The sequence below is a fragment of the Amblyomma mixtum genome, chromosome 1 (assembly GCF_055824585.1).
Source record: "Amblyomma mixtum isolate Tamu chromosome 1, ASM5582458v1, whole genome shotgun sequence".
Classification (NCBI taxonomy): domain Eukaryota; kingdom Metazoa; phylum Arthropoda; class Arachnida; order Ixodida; family Ixodidae; genus Amblyomma; species Amblyomma mixtum.
In genome coordinates, this window is record NC_143012.1 from 277,951,702 (window position 1) to 277,974,634 (window position 22,933).

At 49.1% G+C, this 22,933-nt stretch overlaps 1 protein-coding gene, 1 long non-coding RNA gene and 1 pseudogene across 5 annotated transcripts in view; 2 read left to right on the forward strand and 1 right to left on the reverse strand.

The window, feature by feature from the left end:
* Positions 1-14,296, forward strand: part of ZnT35C (solute carrier family 30 member 3) — a 58,007-nt gene extending 43,711 nt beyond the window's left edge. For 3 of the 4 annotated variants that reach the window (XM_089566110.1, XM_089566111.1, XM_089566113.1), the window contains exons 3-9: positions 515-674; positions 3,258-3,375; positions 4,049-4,195; positions 4,514-4,667; positions 4,875-5,136; positions 11,017-11,257; positions 12,634-14,296. In XM_089566110.1, the coding sequence (XP_089422236.1) occupies positions 515-674; positions 3,258-3,375; positions 4,049-4,195; positions 4,514-4,667; positions 4,875-5,136; positions 11,017-11,257; positions 12,634-12,779 (1,228 nt within the window). In that variant the 3' untranslated portion in view covers positions 12,780-14,296. Of the gene's footprint in view, positions 1-514; positions 675-714; positions 1,877-3,257; positions 3,376-4,048; positions 4,196-4,513; positions 4,668-4,874; positions 5,137-11,016; positions 11,258-12,633 lie in introns of those variants that run through there. The other variant, XM_089566112.1, reaches the window with a different exon arrangement.
* LOC149371827 (uncharacterized) lies at positions 5,943-7,209 on the reverse strand. Its single transcript, XR_016286930.1, has 2 exons — positions 7,103-7,209; positions 5,943-6,192 (listed from the first exon to the last, which is right to left on the reverse strand). It is a non-coding gene; the product is annotated as an uncharacterized LOC149371827 (long non-coding RNA).
* Positions 14,297-17,242: 2,946 nt separating the features above from the next.
* On the forward strand, positions 17,243-22,641 carry LOC149371828 (uncharacterized; annotated as a pseudogene).
* The last annotated feature ends 292 nt before the right edge of the window (positions 22,642-22,933 follow it).

Consider the following 22,933-nt stretch of genomic DNA (forward strand, 5'->3'; position numbering starts at 1 on the left):
CCTGCTCAACGCAGGCCCTGGGGGCCATAAATAGCTCGTAAACAGAGCCGTCATAGCACCTTCGACCAATAAAATCCTGACGTAGGGACTCCAACTGCGGAATTAATACTCAATTTGGTCAATGAACACTTTCAACAACATCAATACGTGCATTTTTCGAAGCGTGTGGCTGCGGGCCCACAGTTTGCGAAGACGACGAAGACAACGCAGAGGGGGGCATCAGGCAGCGGCAGGGGCCCAGTGCTGGTAGCGTACTCCAGGGGCCCGGGCCCCCGCAAGGGCCGCGGGCTGTACGTGACGCCGCCCTTTCCGGTTGCCACCGCGAGGCTTCAGAGACCGCTCAGGGCGCAGCCGCCGACGGCGCACGACATCGCTCCACGGCGGGGACGACCACGATGTTGTGCATGCGTTGGCTGGGGCGTGACTTGGTGGTCACCGCCGGTGGCGGTGGTGGGTGCGGTGCCGGAACCACGACCTCGGTTTCCTCAGATGGTTACGTGCGACTGGCGTGCAGGAGGCACCAGCAGCCCATGGGCCCGGCTGGCGCGCCGCGCCGCTACGAGTCCATCGTAAACGCCGGATCTTCTATTATCTACTGCTCGGCCCGCGGGGACCCGGATGAGCCCGGAACGGGCCAGCCCTCCATGCACATGCCCGTCAACGGCGGCTCGCAGGTAAGAGCCCCGTGTCTGAAACTTCTCTCACTTGGCGGACTTGACAGCCGTCATGAGCGCAGCTCAGAGTTTTCTCTAAAACCGTGCCGTTAGGTGTCGAAATTCGGCCGAAAAAAAAAAAGCAGACTTGAGGAGACCTTGCAGTAAAACCTTCGGTAAAAAGCATCAAGTGCAGCTTTCTCGGACATCAATTTTAATTCAGGCGACTTTTTTAGTGTGTTAGATACTGTTATGAACACATTGACATGAATGGCCCGATCATCCGATGCGTGGCAAAACCTTGCTTTTGAAACTTGTCCTGCGCTTGCGCCGAATAGTTAAGACTGCCATAGAGGACCAATGGTGTGAGTGTTTGACAATAAATAGGGAACTACCTCGAAGGCGGATTTGCGGGTATATTGATTGCTATGGTGCAGTCTTATGATGTGTGAAAAACTACGGTCATAACCGCATTCCCTTTGAAAAATGCGCTTTTCCAGAACTTCCGGGTGTGGTAAATCTCAACACTACTATAGGTGACCTTTAGATACCCCTTCCCCGTGTGCCCGTAGTGTACACTGACTCGCAAGCTTTCACCACACTCTTTCAAAATTTGACCAGATACTTAGCGCATCATAACTACGCTCTCAAACGCCTTTGAGAAGTGGAGGTATCTTATGCTTTCGTAAACACGCAGTTCGACTTCGGGAAGCGTAAGCAGATCTGGAATCCCAAGCGAGCTCCTCTCGTTTTATTCGGCTTTCAGCGTTCTTCGAGGACTGCGGTGAATGTGTTCTTGCCTGATGAAGCGTTCTGGCGGTATCGCGTAACGGTACGCGTACAATGGCCGCATTCCCACTACACCAGCGAGCCGTTTTTTTTCCACAGAGTCCGTCAGAAGCTCGGGTAACACTGCGCGCCGAGTGCACGGCGGCGTCTCGAGCGACACCTTCGCAGATCGCCTTTCCGTGCATCACCGCTCGGGCGAAGGACGCGCGAAGCTCTCCCCACCTTGTTCAAAGTCTTACGCACTGCTACAGCGACACGTTGGGAGAGTGGGGGAAACCGGGGACGGTGAACACGTCACAGGGGTTTTCGGTTGCCGTGGCGTCGACTGATTCGGATACTCAGAGCGCTGCTTTCCTAGTGCCTGCCTCGCTGCCTTCTTGGCTCCTAAACTTACCTCGTGGACGTGGCTGGTTGCTTGCCTGGCGATGACGGCTGTAAGTCTACCTGGCAACTCGGTCTTTTCTGCTTGTGCCTCTACAAAGCCTTTTATTGCAGTTGTCTTCAGGACGCCGCGTGTGCGACCGGCTTGGACGTTTGTCTTTGAAGCGCTCATTGAGGGTGTGTGGGATTTGTACGTAGACGCGTATCGGGCGCAGCTTATTGTATCGGGCCACCATCAACTCACATCTGCACGCCTTCTTACTGTATTTCTTCCCTGCGGAGTAACAGGCCAGCCGCGCGTTCTTGCAGCCGAGCTATCCACCCTTGCTCAATGTCTCTACCTCTCTCGCTCCCTCTACTGAGCATGAGGCGACTGCACTGTTTGACTAGAACTAGAGATGAGGGCTGGCGCCGGCTGCAGAACAGGCCGAATTCGCGAGGATGTATTCGCGCAGCAAAAACAGCCCCTGATTAGCTCAGTGGAAGGTTCTGTGGGAGACAGATGTTGAAGAAGCGACTGCTTGTCCTCGAAATGACAACATACTGCGGAAGTGAGAACCGCGCGAAGCTGTGTTCAAGTGCGATTTTTTTTTTCAGTGTTTGTACGTACGCTTGTTTCTGAAGTTGAAGAAATTCAAAGGAGTGCTGCATCCTGTGGTTCGCGGTCGTCTTTTTGTGTCCCTTTTTCTGCGGTTCTTTCCTTTATGAATGAATTGTTCAAACTAGCCGAGCTAGGTATCGTCTCATTAATTGTCCTCTACTCTTATTGTCGTAGTCGTATTCCCTGGAGAAACGCTGCTGGACGGGCCTTGAAAATGGGCTAAATCTTTACGCATCCCTTATTCTGTTAAGCACTAACAGAATAAGCTTTGAGCAGCCTCGGTAAAGAGACTGAACGTGTCGGGTGCAAGCATACGTGGGTTTTGGGGAAGGGTTCGAGCTCCATTAACAAGCGTGTACTGACCGGCCAGGGCAGTCAAGTAGCTAAAGCTACAGAAATGCAAAGACACTGTGAGCTTGCTCACTGAAAAGTTAGATGCCTCCGGTAGATTGAGAATACCCGAACAAATAAAGGAGGTTCCCTCCCACCGCTAAGGATCAGCTTGAAGCGTACTCGAACCCTCCAGGGTAGCTGTAATTAAAAGTGCACCCCCCCCCCCCACCTTTCCTTTCCTGCTCGTTTTATGCTGCCGTTTGCTTACTGCATTTCACGCGTTATGCGCATTCTTGCTCCTTGACATTTGACGCCATACTCGCTCGTGCTAAGCACTTCTCTCGCATTTAACCGAGGGCAGCCAGTGACGGAAGTATGTTGAGCATATTTCGCTGCCAACAATGCCTTAGCTGCAGTTCGTGTTTCGCTGATACGAGATCCGCTAAAAACAATGACAATAAACACGATAGTCATCTTTTTACGTGCTCTCTTGCTTTCAGACAAGCAGTGAGGAACATTGCCACACTTCGGATGGCGTCGAGGTCGACTACCTGGCTCGAAAAAAGCTCATATTTGCCAGCGTCCTCTGCCTGCTGTTCATGATCCTAGAAATTGTCGGTGAGTCGTTTGGTTTCTTTGGCGGAAGGATTGTATGCGCGCTGATTAGACAGGACTCATCGATGATCACTGCGAGGGGAGAACTGCAGACAAAGCCTGCATGTTATGTTGGTGGATATGGAGCTTCTAGCTGTCTCTGTGTGCCGATAGCAGCCGTTTCACTTTTGGTTCTGCTCAAGAGGCAGTGCCCTACTTTTTGAAGCTAGGTCAGGGTGTCTTAGAACGCGCAGCTACAAAAAGAAATTTAACGAAGATGATGACATATGTGCAGTGTGTGGTAGATCTGTGGAAACAATTGAACACCTCATAATCAAAGGTGATGGTATCCATACGGATGTCGATGCAGGCACAGTCACCCTTCCTGAGGCCCTACGGTTTAAAGATAACTATGGTCATGTAAATAAATCTGCAGTGGAAGTTATCAAAAAGCTATTGGAGGATTGGTGGCTGAAAAGCAGAGATGTGGCATAAGGTTAGAATTGTAGGAAACCGAAGGTAAAGATGATGGCGAATCTTAATGAGAATTGCCAACACAGTAAACAAAAAAAAATAATAAAGAAAGAAAAGCTGAGCATGGTGGCAATCGCCACCACCCCGTTTCAAAGGGGGCGCTCCTATCCATCCATCCATCCATCCATGCTCTGACGATGCCCTTCTGCTCCCTGGTGCATAGGGGGTCTTCTGGCCAACAGCTTGGCCGTGGCCACGGATGCTGCCCACTTGCTTACCGACTTCGCCAGCTTCATGATCAGCTTGTTCTCCATCTGGTTAGCGCACCGGCCGCCTACCAAGCGCATGAGCTTCGGTTGGTATCGAGCAGGTAGGTGCACATCATGACGGCATCTTCGTCGTGCTGTTTTCGGGGCTGACGACTGAAATTAACCGCAGCAAATTATGAAATGGTGTAACGACGCTGTAGACATTCCGGATCATTTGATATAGTGTCTATACAGGTAACGGTGGTTTACCGGACGCGGTTAGCTTTTAAGACTTGACTCGCAAGTCAGTCATAGTTGCACGACTGGTTGCTGAAAGCTTCTGTAGTCTTAAACCGTTGTTGAGGGCAAATATTACTGCAGGATTGTACTTCAGGCCGATTTGTTTGACCTTGTTTTTCCGCTGGCTACTTGCCTTGCAGAGGTGATCGGTGCGGTGACGTCAGTGCTGCTCATTTGGGTCGTGACTGGCGTGCTCGTCTACATGGCTGTACAGAGGATCATCCTCCAAGAGTACGAGATTAACGCCACCATCATGCTAATCACTGCCGGCATCGGAATACTCGTCAACATCATGTGAGTCGATATGGTGCTGTAGGGGACATAGTCACGGGGCCAGACCATTTTCAAACAGGCCGGGGCGAGTTTTTTTCGACTATGAATATATGAGAGGGCTGTACTTTTTCACGACCTCTGGGGTGTCCATCTGGCCTTTGGCCTGTGCGGCAAGCTTGCGGGAGCTTGTTATGGTTCCGCCATTGAATTCTGGGTCCGTTCACGCAGCATGGGCGTGGCGCTGCAAGTGGGCGGAGTGCCCCACGGCCACTCGCACGGAGGCCACGGCGAAGCGATCGACGAGCAGCAGCTCAAGGTGCGCGCGAACGGCAGTGCCGCCGACATCGAGGACGGCCCGCGGCCCAGCTCCGCGGGGAGCACGGCGCGGGGCTCGGGGAACATCAACGTGCGTGCCGCGCTCATCCACGTCATCGGCGACTTCCTCCAGAGCGTGGGAGTCTTCGTGGCAGCGCTAATCATCTTCTTCAGGGTGAGTTCTAGCCACACACGTTACAACGGCTGCAGGTTCTGGCTGGGCCAACAACTGGTGCGCGTGTGGGACTTCTCACATCCTTGCGTGTATTGCGCTACGATGGGGTTCTGCACCTCGCTTTCCCTTGAATGAGCTTCCTCTGCCTTCGTTTTTATTCGAGAGGTTGCCCTGTGGCATTTGCAAAGGAAGGTAAAAAAATGGCTGAGGCTTAGCTTAGGTCCCAGGCAGCACAACAACATTGGCCGAACGTCGCGCAAGTGTTGGCAAAACTTGGCACGAACATCGGTCTTACACTGGCATTTGGGCCGAGCGCTACCACTTCACACATTGGCCTTACTTTCATGCCAGTTTTGGGCCAACGCTCGGCCGATCAAGCGGCCAACGCAGTCCCGATGTTCGTTCTGCAGCATGGACCAGCAAAGGTCTCATACTGGCATCCAACTTTCAAACATTGGTAGCCAACTTTCAAACATTGGCAGCCAGCTTTCGAATAATGGTTTCCAGCTTTCGAATATTGGCATCCAGCTTTCGAATAATGGTTTCCAGCTTTCGAATAATGGCATCCAGCTTTCGAACGCTGGCACATGCAATTAACCCACTCGCCAATGACCGGCACTGTGGATAGATGTACATACATAACATTCTACCTAGCAAATATTCATAAATGAGGGTGCGAAAGAATTCCAGAAAAAAGACCCGTTTATTGCTTTGAGTTACAAGAATCACGCTTCTAGCGCACACAGGATGGTTTGCGCTACCACCAGCCACCGTGGGGAGTAAAGAAAAGGGGCCCAAGAGCATGGTGGCAGAGGCTGTGGGAAAACAATTTATTTTCAAGTTTGGTGAGTGCCGATCAGGTTGGACAAAGCATCTCGGCAAGCTGCTGCGGCACGGCTAAGGCATCCAAAAAGCGCTCAACGGAGCTGTCCTCCAGTGAACTGATCAGTCATATCCGAAGTAATCGTTGCACTCCACTTGCAAGGGGGCTGCTGGACTGCATTCAAACAAATTCCTCGTCCAGTTCTTGCACGATGGCCTCACGAAGTGCCAAGCCTGCAAAGAGATGCATGATGTCATGGTAAGTTGAATTATGGCCATCACAGAAAAAAAACAAACATAACAAAGATAACACCGAATTTTGTGAAACACAGTAATCGTGAAGACACTAGCAACATATTTTACAGGATAATTTTTAATTTATTCTTAAGAGCCAGCCCCACATTAGTTGCACAAAGTGGAATTTAATTTACTAAACTTCCCTTACACCAAATGGTTTAATTTAGTTTAATGCGTCGTGTCGCACTCCCAGTAAATATATTCAATGCGAGATAAGGAAATTAATGTGATATTGAAAACAGATTAATGTATTATTTTGTTTTAATATCATAACTTGTGTCTCTAAATTGCGAGGTAATTTTTTATTCCAGTAAATATGCACAGGTTGTAGCGTCTCTTCCACATGGACGTCAAAACAACATTTTTGATTAGTTTTATTTAATGGGGTCAAAAATGCGGCTTGCGACTTTTGACGAAATACGCTGAACGCAAGGAACTCAGGGCACCTTTGTTTTACCTTAGTTGCTTCGCATGCATGCTATAGTTGGATTCGAAACTGCAACTTGAAAACCACACAAAAATACTAGTCTGATAGTCCAGAGTAATGCCCTTTTTCATTGCGAGAGAACTTGGGCAAAAGCTTTAACCAGTAATTGCGGATTTTCTATTGAGTCTGCAAGAGTAGAAGGCAAAAAGAAACACTACGGAAGTATTACACATATCCTTACCAACTAGTCTGCAGTGGAAAATTAATTAAGCGGTTTTGATTTCCGTCGTGCATAAGCGGTAAAGGACATATTCCCGAATGCATCCTATCTCAATTCATATGAGTTCAAACCCGCTGTTAGCCAAAGTAGTGAATCTTTAGTGAGTTCATCTCACCAAAGACGAAAAATTAAATTCTCACCATTCGGCCACAATTCCACTGCGCACGACGTCAAGCAAGCCATTTCGCAATGAGAGTGGGTACACAGAAGTCGTCCTCGTGCTTTTTGGCTCGCTCTCTTCTCCTGCCGAAAAAATAAAGGCGCATGTAGTCAAAGCAACATTTACTACAAAAACCACTTTAACTTCCAGATGTATATCAAGATAAAAGAGTTTTAGTACTTACAAAAGATCTTGCAGGCGGTACGAACAGCGTCGGAGCTCTCCTAATATATGAGTGTGGCTTTTCGCGTGCGCAGACTATGAACGGTGCTTGCTCGAGTGTGCATGCATTTTCGTCGCGTTGGTTTGCACGTGGTTGAGCTCCGCCGTGCAGTCAAGAATGTCTTATTGTGATGAGTCGCGCGGTTCCAAGACGAGCAGTGGAGACGATGGTGTGTGTGTGTGTGTGGGGGGGGGGGGGGTTGGCTGGAGGGGAGAGAGGAATTTTCCTTTACACAGGTTTTGCGGTTCCGAGAAAAGTCCTCGAGCTGAAAGGTGGAGACAGGGAGGTGGAGGAACAGCGAAGCGCGTAGCTGCGCGCGAGGGAAAACAGGTTTGAGAAAGTGACAACCAAAAAGAAAAAATAGCGCTTCGCGGGGTGGGGTGTTAGCCCGCTACCTGGAAAAGGGCACGGCCGGGAGAACAGGTGGGGAGATATCGGACTTGAAGACTTGAAAGAGAGAGGGAAAGAGGCCAAAACACGTGAAAAGGGTTTGGAATTTTTGGAGAATGAGTCACATGGCCACAGGCAGTACAGAAAGGAATATCTACAAGAGAGAAGTGGATGGGAAACACGGAAGCGTCAAAGTATTGCTACAAAGCTGCAGCAAAAGCCTGAAAATTTTGAAGTGAAAAACTTGGAGCTTCAAGATGCATTCCGCCAAAACGACTTGAGACACTCGCGTATTTTGTGGGGCCGTATGATGTGGCTTCTGTTAGTTCAAGATAGCTTAAAATGTTACCACATAATAACAAAAATATAAAGCAAAAAAAAATATCCAAGCAGAATGCGCGCTCTTTCATAGTTTCATGTACCGTACATGCGCCAAACAAGCTAGGTTAACATGCGTCTAACGCCAGTTGTCAGTCCATTTATTCAGTGGTCGTCGAAGAATCCTCAAATTGTTTGTTGGTGTGGAAGTTTCGCGCAAAAAAGCAAAAACAAACAAAGGCATGTTGAATTGTGGTTCGCAACTACTTTCGACGGTTTTCATCAATAAAGGTCATGTTCGAAAGAAAAAAAAAACTTGCGAGTAAATATGCAAGGACGTGAGCAAGAGCTATATTGCCCCCAATGCAAATTACGCAACAGAAGAATAAAATGGTCAAAAACAATTTCCAACACAACGATTTGCAGATAAGGAAGGAAATAGCAAATCAGAAAACACGGGAAAGGCGCAATCACAGGGCACGACGTAGGGAAGCGTAGGAATCGCTTAGCACGTGTCCGCGTGCGTTTATGAAGCACCCGCCTAATATTTCACGAGCGCAACGCATAATTCGAAATTACGAGGCGACTGCTTCGTTTCTGGACGTTGCCAAAACTGAGCACAATTTCGGTTTAGCGAATGCACTTGCGCTAATCTATTACGTTTGTATCGCGATCTCCCTGAAGCAGACACCAGCTGCGCACTGCGGCAGTGAATTCCTAGAGCGAATAAAAAAAAGTGATTTTTTTATTCCAAAAATTTAATAAAATGAAACTTATTTGATTTTTGTTGAAGGCACCTGTTCACAATTTTTGTTGAAGGCGTCTCGGGTGTAATCAGAACGTTAATTCTGATCAACAGGACTTCGATCGCAATTCTAAACGTATTATTGCTGCTCACTGCGCAAGCAGAGTGCAGTTTTTCCAACGGAATCATGGGTAGCTTTGCTCACAAACTGCAAAAGTGTTCGCTTAAAATATAATAATAAATAAAACCAAATCTTTGAACTCGCATGTTTTAGCGCGTTCGAAAATTATGAACTGCCGATATGGTACTCGACAATAAAATTAATTTTGAACCCATTTTAATGGATGACACAATGTTTACCAACGTTTGCCAGTATAGTTTGAACACTGGAGAAGCGGTGGTAATCCTAGGCCAATATAGCCAGCTCCCGGAAATGGCATAGCCAATTCTGGCAAAGAGTGGAACAACACTGGCTAACATGGCCCATGATAGCCATGATTCGATGATGGCACAGCCAGCAATGGCAAACAGTGGGGCAATCCTGGCTAACCTGGCCCATGATAGCCAGGATCTAATGATGGCTCAGCCAATACTGGTAAAGCGACGGACAACCAGGGCCATTGTTGGATGTGCTAAGGAGTGGCACAACCAATATCGGATGCTCACTGGCTACTCTGGGCCTAGTTAGGGCCACGCTTTGCCAGTGGATTTCCAATATTGGCCCGCCGTCGTGTGCTACCTGGGGTTAAGCCTAGTCAGATGCGAAGCATATTGTCGCCGAGTTGCATATCGAGCACGCCGCTTGGCTAGACGTTCTTCACGCTCTTCATCAGTCTCTGTAGCACGCCGCGACTTTTGCTTCTCATCCCAACGAGCAGCCCTGTCTCCAGGAGGCATCTCTATCCCGTGTACGCCTATAGTCGGATACAACTTAAGTCTGCAGTGAAGCTCCGCCCACATTCAGCCTCCGCGATCAGAATTCCTCCGCGATGAAAATTTAGTCCGCTGCTGAAACGTTTCTTGTTACCCAAACAAGAAGCTTAGGACAAGAGATATATTATGAGCTCTAGAATTGTGATACGTGAATTGTTCGGTGCAGACCAACATTGAATAGTTGATTTTGTTTACTGTTGCGATTGGCCAGCGGATTAATACAGGACGCCGTGGACCGCGGCCCAGTGTTAGCAACCGCTGTTTTTTTAAGTTGTCTCCTACTATAGCAGAGGCAGGCGTACCCCCTTGTATACCGCCGCCCCAGCATCACGTGTTCACTACAGCGCACCTAGCGGCAGAAGCAGGAAACATATTGGTCGCGACGCCTCGCGCGACGGCGCGAGCTGGGGCTCCGTTTCTCCTATGTCGTTACGTCACGCATCACGTGGTCCTCCTTGGTCGCGACGCCTCGCGCGACGGCGCGAGCTGGGCCCCCGTTTCTCATCTGCTGTGACGTCACGCATCACGTGGTATGACATGGAGGTCACGAAAGGTCAATGGTAACGACACCGCCGCGCTCGAGGAGCTGGGTAGGGCTATTTTAGTATGCTTCGCATAAAAGGAAGCAGGCTTATGTAATAGTGGTACTCCCTGTTGAAATCCAGGATTTACCTTTTCCGCGAGCCATATGAGCACTGGGTGCAATCGAAGGGATAGCCAGGACGTAGCCCTGCAGTTATAACATGAGGACAGCGGAAGTGACGAATGCCGAATTGCGTCCGCAACAGATGTCGCAGATCCGCCTCCGATGCCGGTCAAGAACAAAAATTACGGGGGTGCCTAATCATCATTATGCGATGGCAATGCGTTAACATTAGGTCTTCTCCTTGCTTCGAAATGCTTCTCTTCTACCTTTTAACTTCATATTTTCTCATGCAACTGAAACAGGGCGCTAGTTGGTGTGTTTCGTTCCTGGGGTGGCTTCCGAACGTGCATTCTAACGCTGTCTTTTAGCATACCGTGTACTGTGTTACCGTTACTTGAGTACCGGGCGCCCTCCCACCGCCTGTGCGAATGCGCTGATTAATCTCGATGCGGCAGGTGTACGCGTAGCTGCCGGGTACCTGGCGCCATCTGGCACCCCCTAAGCGACCTGCGCATGCGCACTGACAGGGCGCGGGGTCCCTGTACTCCGGCAACTGTAACACGGTATGCTAAAGGCGTATAATTTTTGCTCTAGCTTCAAGTAGACGCCAACGTGATTGACCACCTTCTCTTCCCTCAGCCCGACTACCGCATCGCGGACCCGCTGTGCACGTTCCTGTTCTCGGTGCTGGTGCTGCTGTCGACGATGGCCATCCTGCGCGAGGCGCTCACTGTGCTCATGGAAGGCAAGCCGAGCGGCATCGACTTCCGCCAGGTGCTCACCCTGCTCGCGCAGCAGCCTGGCGTGCACATGGTGCACAACCTGCGGATCTGGGCGCTCTCCATGGACAAGATTGCCCTCTCCGCTCACATTGTCATCCGTGAGTGCGCTCTTACTACACCTAGAGCAGTAAGAGAGCGGTGTCGAGAAAAGGACACGCTGCCGACTTTATGCAATTTAGGAATGAGTTGGTTTCGGAGGATATGTATTAGCATTGCTCAGGGTATAAAGGAACTTTTCATTGTGCGAAGGACACCATTAAAGTCGTACACGCAGCAAAACTACTTACATCACGCACGTCCTGAAAGGTTGTCTCTAATAAGTCAAACGTGTTTGTAGTCTCTGTGGTTAGCTCCCGCTTGTGCCAGACGCAGCTTGAGTAGAATGTGTAACTGGCTCACTGGGTCGGTGGACGCCTCACTCGCGACGTGAGCAGAGCAAGCGGTGGCGTTCAGCTACAAATTGAGGCAGTTATGCGCCTTTCTTTTTCTCAAAACCAGGGGTAGGTATAGACTCCGTTCATTTTGAAGAAAGCAAAGGCGCATAACTGACCTTCTAGGTCAGTAGACAAAAAAAAAATTCCTTTCTGAGGAAAGGAAAGTGCGCAGTAACTATCTCACATCTCAGCAGACACCTGAACCGCGCCGTAAAGGAAGGGATAAAAGAGGAAGTGGAGGGGGAAAAACGAAGAAAGAGGTGCCGTAGTGGAGGGCTTCGGAATAATTTCGACCACCTGGGGGTCATTAACGTGCACTGACATCGCGAAGAAAAAGGCACCCGAGTGTTGTACGTTTGGAGGTACCGTCTTTGTCAAAAGTAACCAGGCTGCATGATTTGCTTCTAGCTCGTACAGTGGATCCCTTATAGCTTCCCTTAAGCTGAAATAGTCGTTAAAGGGAAGGACTGGGGGTCTTCTTACCTTCCAACACCTTTTGATCTTTAGGAAAGCCACACTATACACACTATACAAGCTAGAACCAAACCACGAAGCCTGGTTACTTTTGACAAAGACGGTACGTGGCGGTAATATCCACATGCACACGGTCCGCAGCTGTTGCTTCTCCTCCAGCTTCATCTCGACACAGGGTGACCTTTTCGCTAGCGGCCCATTTAGTGCTACCGCAGTAATAACGTTTCTGGATATAAACGGCGAGCGGCTTCTGAGAGGGTTGATAATTCCTAACAGCATTAATCAGATTTCGTCATTTTTCTGCATTGGTAACTCTGGCGATGGCACAGTACTGCATAAGGAATGCACCCGCATTAGGTCAAATAAACACCTACTCTTGGAAACATTTTTTAGCCTTTAGTGCAAGCGTATTGCTGGGCGCAGTGACGCTGCAGCGGTTGGTTAGATTTTTTTGAGAGGCTGACGATTATCTCCGTGGTTGTTCGCTTCTTCGACACATTCATCTAACATGCCCATCTACCCAATCCTTATTTGGACTCATTCCTATCTGTCTGCATGATTTGCAGGGCCGAATGAAGACGCCATGCAAATCCTCAAGTCGTGTTCTCGCATGATCCGTTCCAACTACGACATCTTCGAGTTGACTCTGCAGGTCGAAGAATACCACGAGGTGATGGACGACTGCGCCAAATGCAACGATTTAAGAAACTAAGGCCAGATGCGCACGCATCCGTGACGGTGCTTCTGGCCGCCTACACTGTAGGCAGTGATCAGACGAACACACGCATGGCCAGCGCCGGCAAAAGCGAGCAGCGTTTATCCGCCCCATCTGTTGGGGTGGTAAGAAAAGTGTCTGAATTGTGAACAGTTAGAACGTTCACCGTGATATATGTAAAGTTAAGCAGATGTGGTCGTGTCACGTTCGAACACAGTTCAAGGCTGCCTTTCTGTTTGTTTTGTGTGACAGAAGGTATGCTCCCTAAGCTCGAGACGGTTGTGGCGAGTTAAAACGTGCTATGTTACGCGTAAAGGTGGGTGCATGATCGGAGCGCACCGTTTTTATTAAGACTGTGAAGACTTGCATACCGTAGTGACTTTTTGGTCGCACATGCTACAATACTATTTTTACGTTGTGCGTGAACTTTTTCGGCTGGTTATTTGTAGCCTAAATGCGAGTGCAAATAACTAAACCTTCCCAGATTTGCAGTTTACGCTGAATTTAAATGTATTCGTGCGACACCATGTGACAATGTGTGGCTTTCTGTGTCAAAGTGATATACAGCGGCCTGAACTTGCGTTACAAAAATTGCGCCTTGCTCTCTGTAGACAGCTGCGTTACGAAGTATTGCTGCTTGATTATTCCTCGTTATTTAAGCTGAAGGTACATAAACTGTGCGCTTAAGTACTGCACTCTATAAAGTTTAACGAATTTCACAAGACGTAGCATCTCTGAGTAAACCTCAAGCCTTTCTCTTCTCTCTCTCTCTACTGCGCTTACGTGTAGTCTTTAACTTTTCACGGCCACGACTTGCCGGTATATTCACGCATTTATCGTGTTGTGCGCTACCGTGTTGCTGTAACGCGTACGTTTAGCATTGCCAAGCGTTCATTACAACTGGCAGCGCGCGCCACTGAAAACTGTCAGCGCGCTCCTTGATATTAAGCGGTACCTAAGCATCGCAATGCACACGAGGCGTATTGCTTTGTGGGCGCAGTGTACACAACTTTTACATTAATACTGCTGCAGGCTTGTGAAAAATCCGACATTTTAGCGCTTGCACTGGGGAGACCTGCTTCCCAGTCGTGCTTTTGAAGGCTACTAAGCCTTTCTTCCTTTCCTACACCCCACATTTTTTTTTTTTTTTCAAGTTTAATGTTCTGTTGTAGCATGGATGAGAGCACAACGCCGTAGAAACAAAATGTTTACGCGCTTGACGGCGTTCAGCACTGCTGGGCGGTGAGTAGAGATTAAAAAGTGTTTATTGCTGAGATAGGCTCATCAGTGCCGTTGATGGTGCAGGTTCGCTCATAACGGTTGTGATTGCTTTGCAGACTGTGATCTGGCCTCGGAATTTATTGTTAATCTGCCGCTGTGCTGCAATCTGTTCAGCCTGTGCTGTAATGCCTTCCATTGCTGTATTTCGAGGCCTGTTTCTTTTTGTACATAAGGCTGTTTCCAGAGGAACGTTTGTACATAGACTGATATAAAATTTTGCGTTTTATCAATGACTGCTTTCTGTTCACTCAGAAATCACGACACACCCGAGCACTAAAACTTGCTAATGTGTTCGAGTAGATGTCAAACAACCCAAGCAAAACACAAGCTTCGCAGTGTTGAGTTTCCTTCTGTGCCTAGGAGTGGAAGGAGTATGCGGGTTTACCGTACGACCCCTGCGCACGCGCACTGAGATGGGTAGGGCCAACGCCTCCTGAATGCTAAAAACGTCTATTAAAATTCGTATAATGGGTTTCAGTCAGCCTACATTGTTTGCGTTCTAGCCCAACGGCTCAGAGCACGGTCGCTGTCTTGCCTGTATACTCATATGTATTCAAGGTATGCCTGTGGGTTGCCTTGTTATCATAATGGGCCTGCAGGTGCGTATATGACGCAGCGGATAAGTCGCTTTGGCTCTTGGCTGCTGGGGCAAAGATTCTCGGGCAGAATCAGGACCACGGCTGCAGAGTTTTTGGTGCGAACGAAATGCAGAAAACGTCCGTGTACTGTGCGATGAGTCTGCTCACTAAGAAACTCCATGCGATCGAAATTAACCCGGAGCCCGGTACGGCGTCCCTAATAGCCCACATGCAGCTTCTTAGCGCTAAACCCAGCGTACAACCATAGGAAGGTATGAATCTGGGCTTGTTAGGAAACCATGTTTGACTTGAAGCACACAGAAAGACACGGACAATTGAAGACAACAGACTGGCGCTTCATCTAACCTGTAGTGTTTATTAGAAAATTTGTCGAAATATGCGGAAAGATCTGAAAGAAAAAAAATAAAACCAGAAAGGGAGCCTGCAAAACAAGCATGAGTCCGAAGGTCATGCCACACGTTTATTACACAGATAACGGATCTCTTTTCGCGAAAAAGCAACTGGCGGCTCATTTACACAGCGACTACCTCCTATCTGTCTCAGCGTGTGATCCGCGTAGGATGGCTGTCAATAATCTCAGATCTCTCAAAATCAGGTGCACACTGGCCATGGTGTTTGAAGTCAGAGTCGGGACAATGAACCGTAAAAATTTCACCCATCTGACACCGCTTGACAAAGGTATTTTGTAGACGATAACCTCCTCAATCCACAAAACTGTTGGCGTGTCGCATCTGACAGCTGATGTTTCGATTCCTGGGTGGGTTCTTGTGCCTAAAGCCCGTCTAATTTGTGGAGTGCTGAAAGAATATTTACTTTCACCCTCCTAGCAGTCTAATACATCTGAGCTTATAAGTAAATTAGAAAAAAATTCAAAACAGGACAGTTAGATTTGTTCTTGGAAATTATATAGCAGACAACTTAGCATGAAAGAAAGCAAACTTTACGTTAAACGGCAAGGAATAAAGGACCACAGAGGACATCTAAGGTAAAGGACATCTAAGGACATCTCTTGGTTATGTTGCTTTGGCATCATGCAGTCAGTACTGTAGTAAGCCAGTTAGTCACACAACATTATTATCGGTACTGGGAGTGACGGGTTCTGTCGACCCCACCAAATGGCCCTCATTCGATGCTGAAGGCGACCTCCTGGGGTCCTGCTGTGACCCGGACTTGCACCTCCGGATCAGAGCTGGCCAGCAAGGTCTCCCACTTTTGCGAGCCAAGCTTCTGGAGTTCTTCGGGCGGTGGGTCTGTGGGGCAGTCTCAAAAGATGTATTCCATTGTGGCTTTCTGGTCACATTTTGAGCGTAAGGTACCCATGTCCTGTGCGCATACACTTGATTCGCGGCTATGGTCACGATCCACATTACATTCAAGCAAATGCTGTGACTCACCTTGACCCATCAGACGACCCCAACCTTCTCCTCTTCCCCCAGATCTGTTCCTGTCCCATGTCTACGATTCACAAGCTCTGCGCCAGCTAACACGCGCTCTAATTCCTCTGTGTTTGCACCCTCTCTCCCGTAGTCTTACTTGGCAGGGAGAGGTATTAGTGCACCGGATTCGGACAGGGGTGGCTCTTACGCCACATATCTGTCATCGGTGACGTGATAAAGATCTGCCAGCAACTGACAGGTGCCCTCACTGCGGCGCTGCACCGGACATTTTGGATGTGCGGCACCTATTGTGGACTTGCCCAGCGACGGCCCCTACTAGAAAACGGCTCCTCAGGGAGGTGGGCCTGCGCTGGAACCGCGAAGGAGACTATATGTGAAGTGGACTTCGAACAATCAGTTCACGAGCAGCCTATGCGACTACCTCGCCGACACTGGTCTCCATCCCTTCTTTTAACTCTCTATATCCCACATTTCACTCCCTCTTTCTCAACTTATGCCTCACGGCAGATTTCTCGAAAAAAAAAAAAATCGAGTTTGAATTCATCTAGGTTGATGCGGTGCATTCTGGCCGGGTTGCGATGGACATACCTTTTAAGTAGTCGCAGACGTGTTTTTCGGGGGCATCAAATCCAGCACTGGCGTTCTGTGGGCTCTTGTCCGCTCAACAAAAATGCTACGGTTTGACTTGTTGTTAGACTAACAAAAGATGGCGCATACCCACACTAGGGGATCGGCCTGCTTGATGGTGATGATGATGTCCTCAGGCTTAATGGCACATATCCACGCCGGAGGATTGGCCTTGAGCCTCATTTAAGTTTTCTTCTCTTTCTGATAATTGAATGAACAATTTTTTCCGTAACCTGAGGAAAACGCCTATAGTAGTATTCATTACGGTGCCCCAATTGGAGACACGTAGGTAGAATGTAGCAACCAAAAACGTAAAAACGTCAGCTCAGCGGTAAATATACATACTGCTGGAGCCACTTGGACGTATGTGCACAGCACTGACGACGACGATGATACCTTACAGCCATCGCTGATCAATATAGCCAACCAACCAATCAGTAGCTGCATCTCACTCGGCAGTCAGCAGGACGATGTCTGCGCGCTTAGCCTCGCGCCGATTGGCTCTGGCCTACGCACAGGGCGCGAAATATGATCGCCGACCAGTGCGTGTGCACGCGCGCCCTTCATGCAACACACGGCACGCACTGGGAGCACACTGCTGATGGCCTACGCGCCCAGTGGACCGCGCCCAGCTTGAAACCATAGCCGCTTCGGCAGAGGTCACTGCGCCAAGAAAACTTCAGTGTGCGTCGCCTCAGTGGCTCGAGAAGCTCCGTCGCAGCCATCGATCGCGTTCATTTGGACGAGGTCGCGTGTGCTACCGGTCTGCGGCGCTGCTTTTGACTCGACGCTCCATTGCTCCGGTCACCGACAGGTATCGGCCGTCCTTTGCCGATAATCTCTAAATAGCCCACCTTTATCTTGTGAGGAAACGGTCAACCCGCAGCTGTACCGTCAGCTCCTGACTCTCCTGCTCAGCTCCTGACTCTGGCCTTGCTCGCCGCCAGCAAGCGTATACCGTCCATCCGTCGACCAAGGGTGCCTTCCTGGCTGAGATGTCTCCGACCTGTCCCCGATGCCCTTGTGTAGTTGGCGACGGCTACGCTGGCAGCAGTCATGGCAGTGACTCGAGCACTGGCCCTTTGGCAGACTGCCCGTGCACCATGAAGAACTGTTTGAGCATCGGCAACGCTAGTGACCTCACCGCTGACCGCGGCCGCAACCCCGAGTCGACAGCATATCGCGACGCCCCTCGTGCCTCGACGCATCCTGCGCTTCGTCGTCGCCGGCAGCAGGAACAGCTCTTTGCTAGCGGTGCCGAGGAAGCCGCCGTGAAGAGGGTGTTGAACGCCCAGCGCCAACGGATCCGCCGCCTGGACGAGACGTACCGGGCAGCCGAGAGGGCGCGCAATGCGCAACGCCAACGACGGCTCAGGGCCAACGACGAGTACCGTGCGAGCGAGGTGTTCAGGAACCGCCTTCGCAGGCTGCGCAAGTCGCAGGTGAGCACAGATCAAAGCGCTGGGTCCTCGGCGTAATCAGCCCTGTGCGCGCTTGCAAGTGCTGCGGCTACAAATCTACCCTGTCAGAAGAGGAAGCTCTTCCAGCGGTTGAGTCATTCTTCCGCTCGACATAATCCATTGACTCGATGTCCACACGTTTTACGCTCCATCATGCCGCGGTGTGATTTCTCATTTTGAAGCATATACAGGGTGTCCACGCTAACTTTAGCCAAGGGTTAAAAATAAAGTAGTTGAGGTAGGCCAGGGAAACCACTTACATACATCTACCAACCGGCTTGCTCATCATGGGCAATTTTTTGTTTTGCAATTAATTAATTAGCAATTTTTTCTGAACATGTAAATATTCACCTTAGACAACAAATGTGAATAGCAAAGTTGGAGAGCACCTTCAGAAACCCCCATTCCATTGATTTGCGATAAAGAAAGCCTCACGTGTATCTCTTTTCCGAGCTCCAAATAAAGCACGCAAAATACAAAAATCACGTGACTAGCGCATTCGCGCGCCACGATTGTGCTGCTCTCAACCGCGGTTTTAGTGAACGGAGTCAGCTGCTGGCAAGGCGCGACGACCTCAATGCTCCGGCAGGCCGATATGTCAACAGTGGTTGCGGCGCCCGCGCGAGTCAGTCTGCAAGCGTGACGGTGCAAGCTATCGCTTCAAAAGAAAAAATTCCTTCTCAGTCGTGGCGCAATGGGTACATGTATCCGCCAATCCCCCAAGGCTCACTGCCGCTAAAAGCCACCAGTGAACTGTTCTCTCTTAGGATCCTCTTCATGCAAATCAGCCGCTCGCTGTACACAATCGCACATTATTGGATTTGGTGCTTCGGAAGAAACTTTGTAACGTGGAGTGTAACGGAATTTAGCAGCACACTTCAGTTATCACAAGCATTTTATGCATGTTGTGTGTGGCGCCGCCGCGGTGGCTGAGTGGTTGTGGCGCTCGGCTGCTGGCCCGAAAGACGCGGGTTCGATCCCGGCCGTGGCGTTGGAATTTCTATGGAGGCGAAATTCTAGAGGCCCGTGTACTGTGCGATGTCAGTGCACGTTAAAGAACCCCAGGCGGTCGAAATTCCCGGAGCCCTTCACTAGGCCGTCCCTCATGCTTGAGTCGCTTTGGGACGTTAAACCCCATTAACCCAATAAGCATTTTGTGTGTGATTTGTTCTAGTCGTGTGTCTGCGTATTGTATGTGCAGTAACCTTCAGCCCATCGACTGTCGCCGCTTTCCTTTGTAAGCTACGTCAAGGAACTGCGAATTTGTTGTGTTAGGTATCACGTGAGTGTCAGACAAATGGTCGTACAGAGGTATCTGACAGAGCGGAGTGGCGATACAGGTATACTCACTGCGCGCACTTGGTGTGCACGCACGTTTTCTCGCCCGCTGTAATTCGAAAAAAAGAAACGACAGTACCATGTAAAAAATACAAGATATTTTGTCGTTTTGTCTTGACATTTTTCTGTTTTTGTAGTTTGACATTATTTTTGACATTTGTAGTTTTTCCGTAGTACTATCTGTGGTATGTATTTCTATGCTACTTTGGTGTAGTAACTACAGAGAATTACTTTGTTACTACAAGTTTCAGATCAAAAAGATTGCAGAAAATCTGTTGTGCCGACATAAACTTTTCTGTTGTGTTTTTTGACTGAGTTTTTCCGCTTCATTTCATCACAGGGCGCCATTAGAAATGTTTGTTCGACGCTCACGCTATACCATTAAAAAGCTGGGTGGGTGCACTGCAGACAAAGAGCAATGAATGTTAATCTTCGTTTCCTGGTACAATTAAGGCTTGGAGCACTTTTGAAAAATTGTTTGTGGCCTTGACTTCTGTGTTTCAGTATGACTGATAATTTTCGTTTTTGCGCCCACTGTTCGCCAGAGCGGCTCTAATCGTGGCAGAGTCCGATACGGTGCCTTCGAGGAACTCAGCTGGCTGCAGGAGAGTTTCAGTGAGGAAGAATGGAATTCTCTGAAGAGTATGTGGCCTCCGGAAACAAAACGGACCAGAAGACACTGGTAAGAACGGGCATAGGCCTCGTAAGCAGCGAAATCAATACTCAGACCACTTTGTGGGTCTCTCTGGGGTATTCAAATTCATGTCTACTTTTTTTTTTCGGGAGGGGATTGGAGTTCGGGAGAGTGAGGGAATTGAACATAGCAGGGGTAGAAGAGTTCAACGGGACAGAATATCTTTAAGACGGCCTAGAATTTCAACTGGTTTCCGGTCCATGGTAGCCACTAACATTGCAGAAGTACTTTGCGTCCGTTTCGACCAGGTCGTTCGACCTTCCTTCAAGAAGTCTGCGCAATGAACGGCGGTGGCGGCCCCATATGCAGCAGCGCTATGCGGTAGTGCCTTCGCAAGGCAGCGGCAGGCCAAAATGTTTTTAAGACTTAAAAAAAAAGGGGGATGGCAGATGTATTAACACGATGGAAATAACACCTCGCTTTCACCTTCCCTGAAGAAACGATGATCAGAATGCAGCATCAGTGTTTCCTGTATAAAATTTCAGGTGGTGTTCGCTACAATATAATCCTAGCCACGACTGGCTTTACACTTGACGACCTGCTCATCCCGCTGCCTCCTACACAAGCGCTTGTCCCGAGGAATGTCATTTTACATGATTACTGATATTTTCAAAGGACAAATTTTAAATCCACTTCTGTGGTCCATGTACCTTTTTTTTTTGCTTCATTTGATATTAATGCGTGAAACGAAGTTGAATGGTAGTAATTAAAGATTACTTTATAAAACGAGCTAAGCAGTAGGAGACAGCCATTATCACACATCCGTTCCGTGGGCTCAGGCTGTTATTTTTAATTTCACTTTCGTTCTTCTTTAGTGCATTTCAAGATCTAGCCTCTTCCTTTTCGTGCGCTGATGTGCGTACGGAAACACGCTTGGATACGAGCACACTCACGAAAGTTTAAACATGTGCTCGGTAATTTATCCCACCGCGCAAGTTCGTATCCGAACATCACTGTCACACGGGCACATTCGATCCTGCCTGTAGATATGAGCGCGCTCGACATGCAACGCTGCAACCTCCCCATTCGGCACTGATCGACGAGTTGGCCTACTAAATGACAGACGGCGCAGCATAAACATGCACTTCTACAAACGGTGACAAGCAAACGGATTTGTAATCAAACAGAAGTTAACAAAATCACTTCTGATCAAAAGAGAGAGAGAGAAAAAAGGACGGAAAGGCAGGGAGGTTAACCAGGCGATGCCCAGTTAGCTACCCTACACTTGGGGAGGGGAAAAACAAAAATTACGTGGATGTGATGCTATCAAAAACACACGTTAAACACCATCTGCGGGGCCATGCACGTGGCACTCGGCTACTGACCAGGTGAAGTCTAACACAATTCTGAAAAGCAAGCAGCACGAAATAAAACAAGTTTCTTTAAATTTTATAGTGTATATATAATACCTTTCTGGACGTTTCCTTTTTAGTTATAATGCAGCCCTTTGCCGGGATCGAAAAGCTTGATTGTTGCTTCAGGAACTGGCTTGGAGTCGAGCAGGATCGGGCTCGATCGCGGTTGAAATGGACGTGCATGCAGCAACGGATGTGGATTTAGTTCGGTCATGCTGGACCCGATCACGATCGAAAGTGCCCGTGCGACACCGGTACACGGTCTCCTCAGTGGCGGTTGAGCGAACTAGAACTCTAATAAGAAAAAAAGGAAAACAAATCTGGCGTCCTGGCGCACCAGCACACGAGCAGGTCGTTCTCTGTGAAGCCGGTCGTGTTCTTAGCGCAAACGATAATTGCTATCTCAGCCTCTGCTGACAAGCGCGTGAACCACCAGGAGCCAGTGTAGGGGCTCCGATCACGCAAAGACCAAGCTGTTGATGCCCGTCCAGAAACTGCGGTGTCCTTGTCGTTTGTCCTCACTTCCGCAGCTATGACAACAGTGTGCCCTCCAGCGGTGACGGTGACAGTCCGCGCATCTGGCCTCCGGGCACAGCGCGATTGATTCCGACACGGCGGTCCAGCTCGAACCAGGACAACTCGCTTGTCCCCTTCTGCTGGCCTCCGGTGCCCGCAGACGAGCCTCGGTGCTGGGTGTTGGTCTCCGTGCCACTCAGTGCTCTGACTGCTGCCTCCGCCATGACGCTGTCAGACCTTCTCTCGAGCAACGACAAGGCGCTGTGCGTCTTGCCCGACGGCCACCTGGTGTCAGCGAACGGAGCCCAGCTAAAATCGTGGCTTCCTACTAGATGACACGCGAGCAAAATACACGTGCGCTATGCGCGCCCTTCCAGAAGAAGCTGTCGAATTTCAGCTGCGCTCAGCTGATTTTGTTGTCAGTTTCTTCTTGCTCCCTCATGAGCTCGCTCTAGAATAACTAGTCCTCACCGCTAGCTCCTCCACTAGTGGCCGATACATAAAGCATGTCACCACGACTGAACGCACACACCGGAAATTGATTTTTTGGACTCACTGACTGTACTCCAATATGAAACGGTGCTAGATTACATTGTAATCTTCGTAACCCTTACTACAGGTGCACATTTTAGAAAATGTGCGCACCTTCATTTTTTAAGGTTACAGCGTACCGTACACTTTTTACCGGTTACGCTGGATCTTTCAATTTACCGTCGGCTATATAATAAAGTAAGAATAATATAAAATCAGGATTACGCTGTAATCCTTATTTGGCGGTAAGCTGCGAGTGATTTACAGGTTAAACTGTAACCTTCATATTTTACCGCCCGCAATAGCTTTCGTGCCGATCTATATCGTCATCGTCGTAAGCACTACGTTATTAG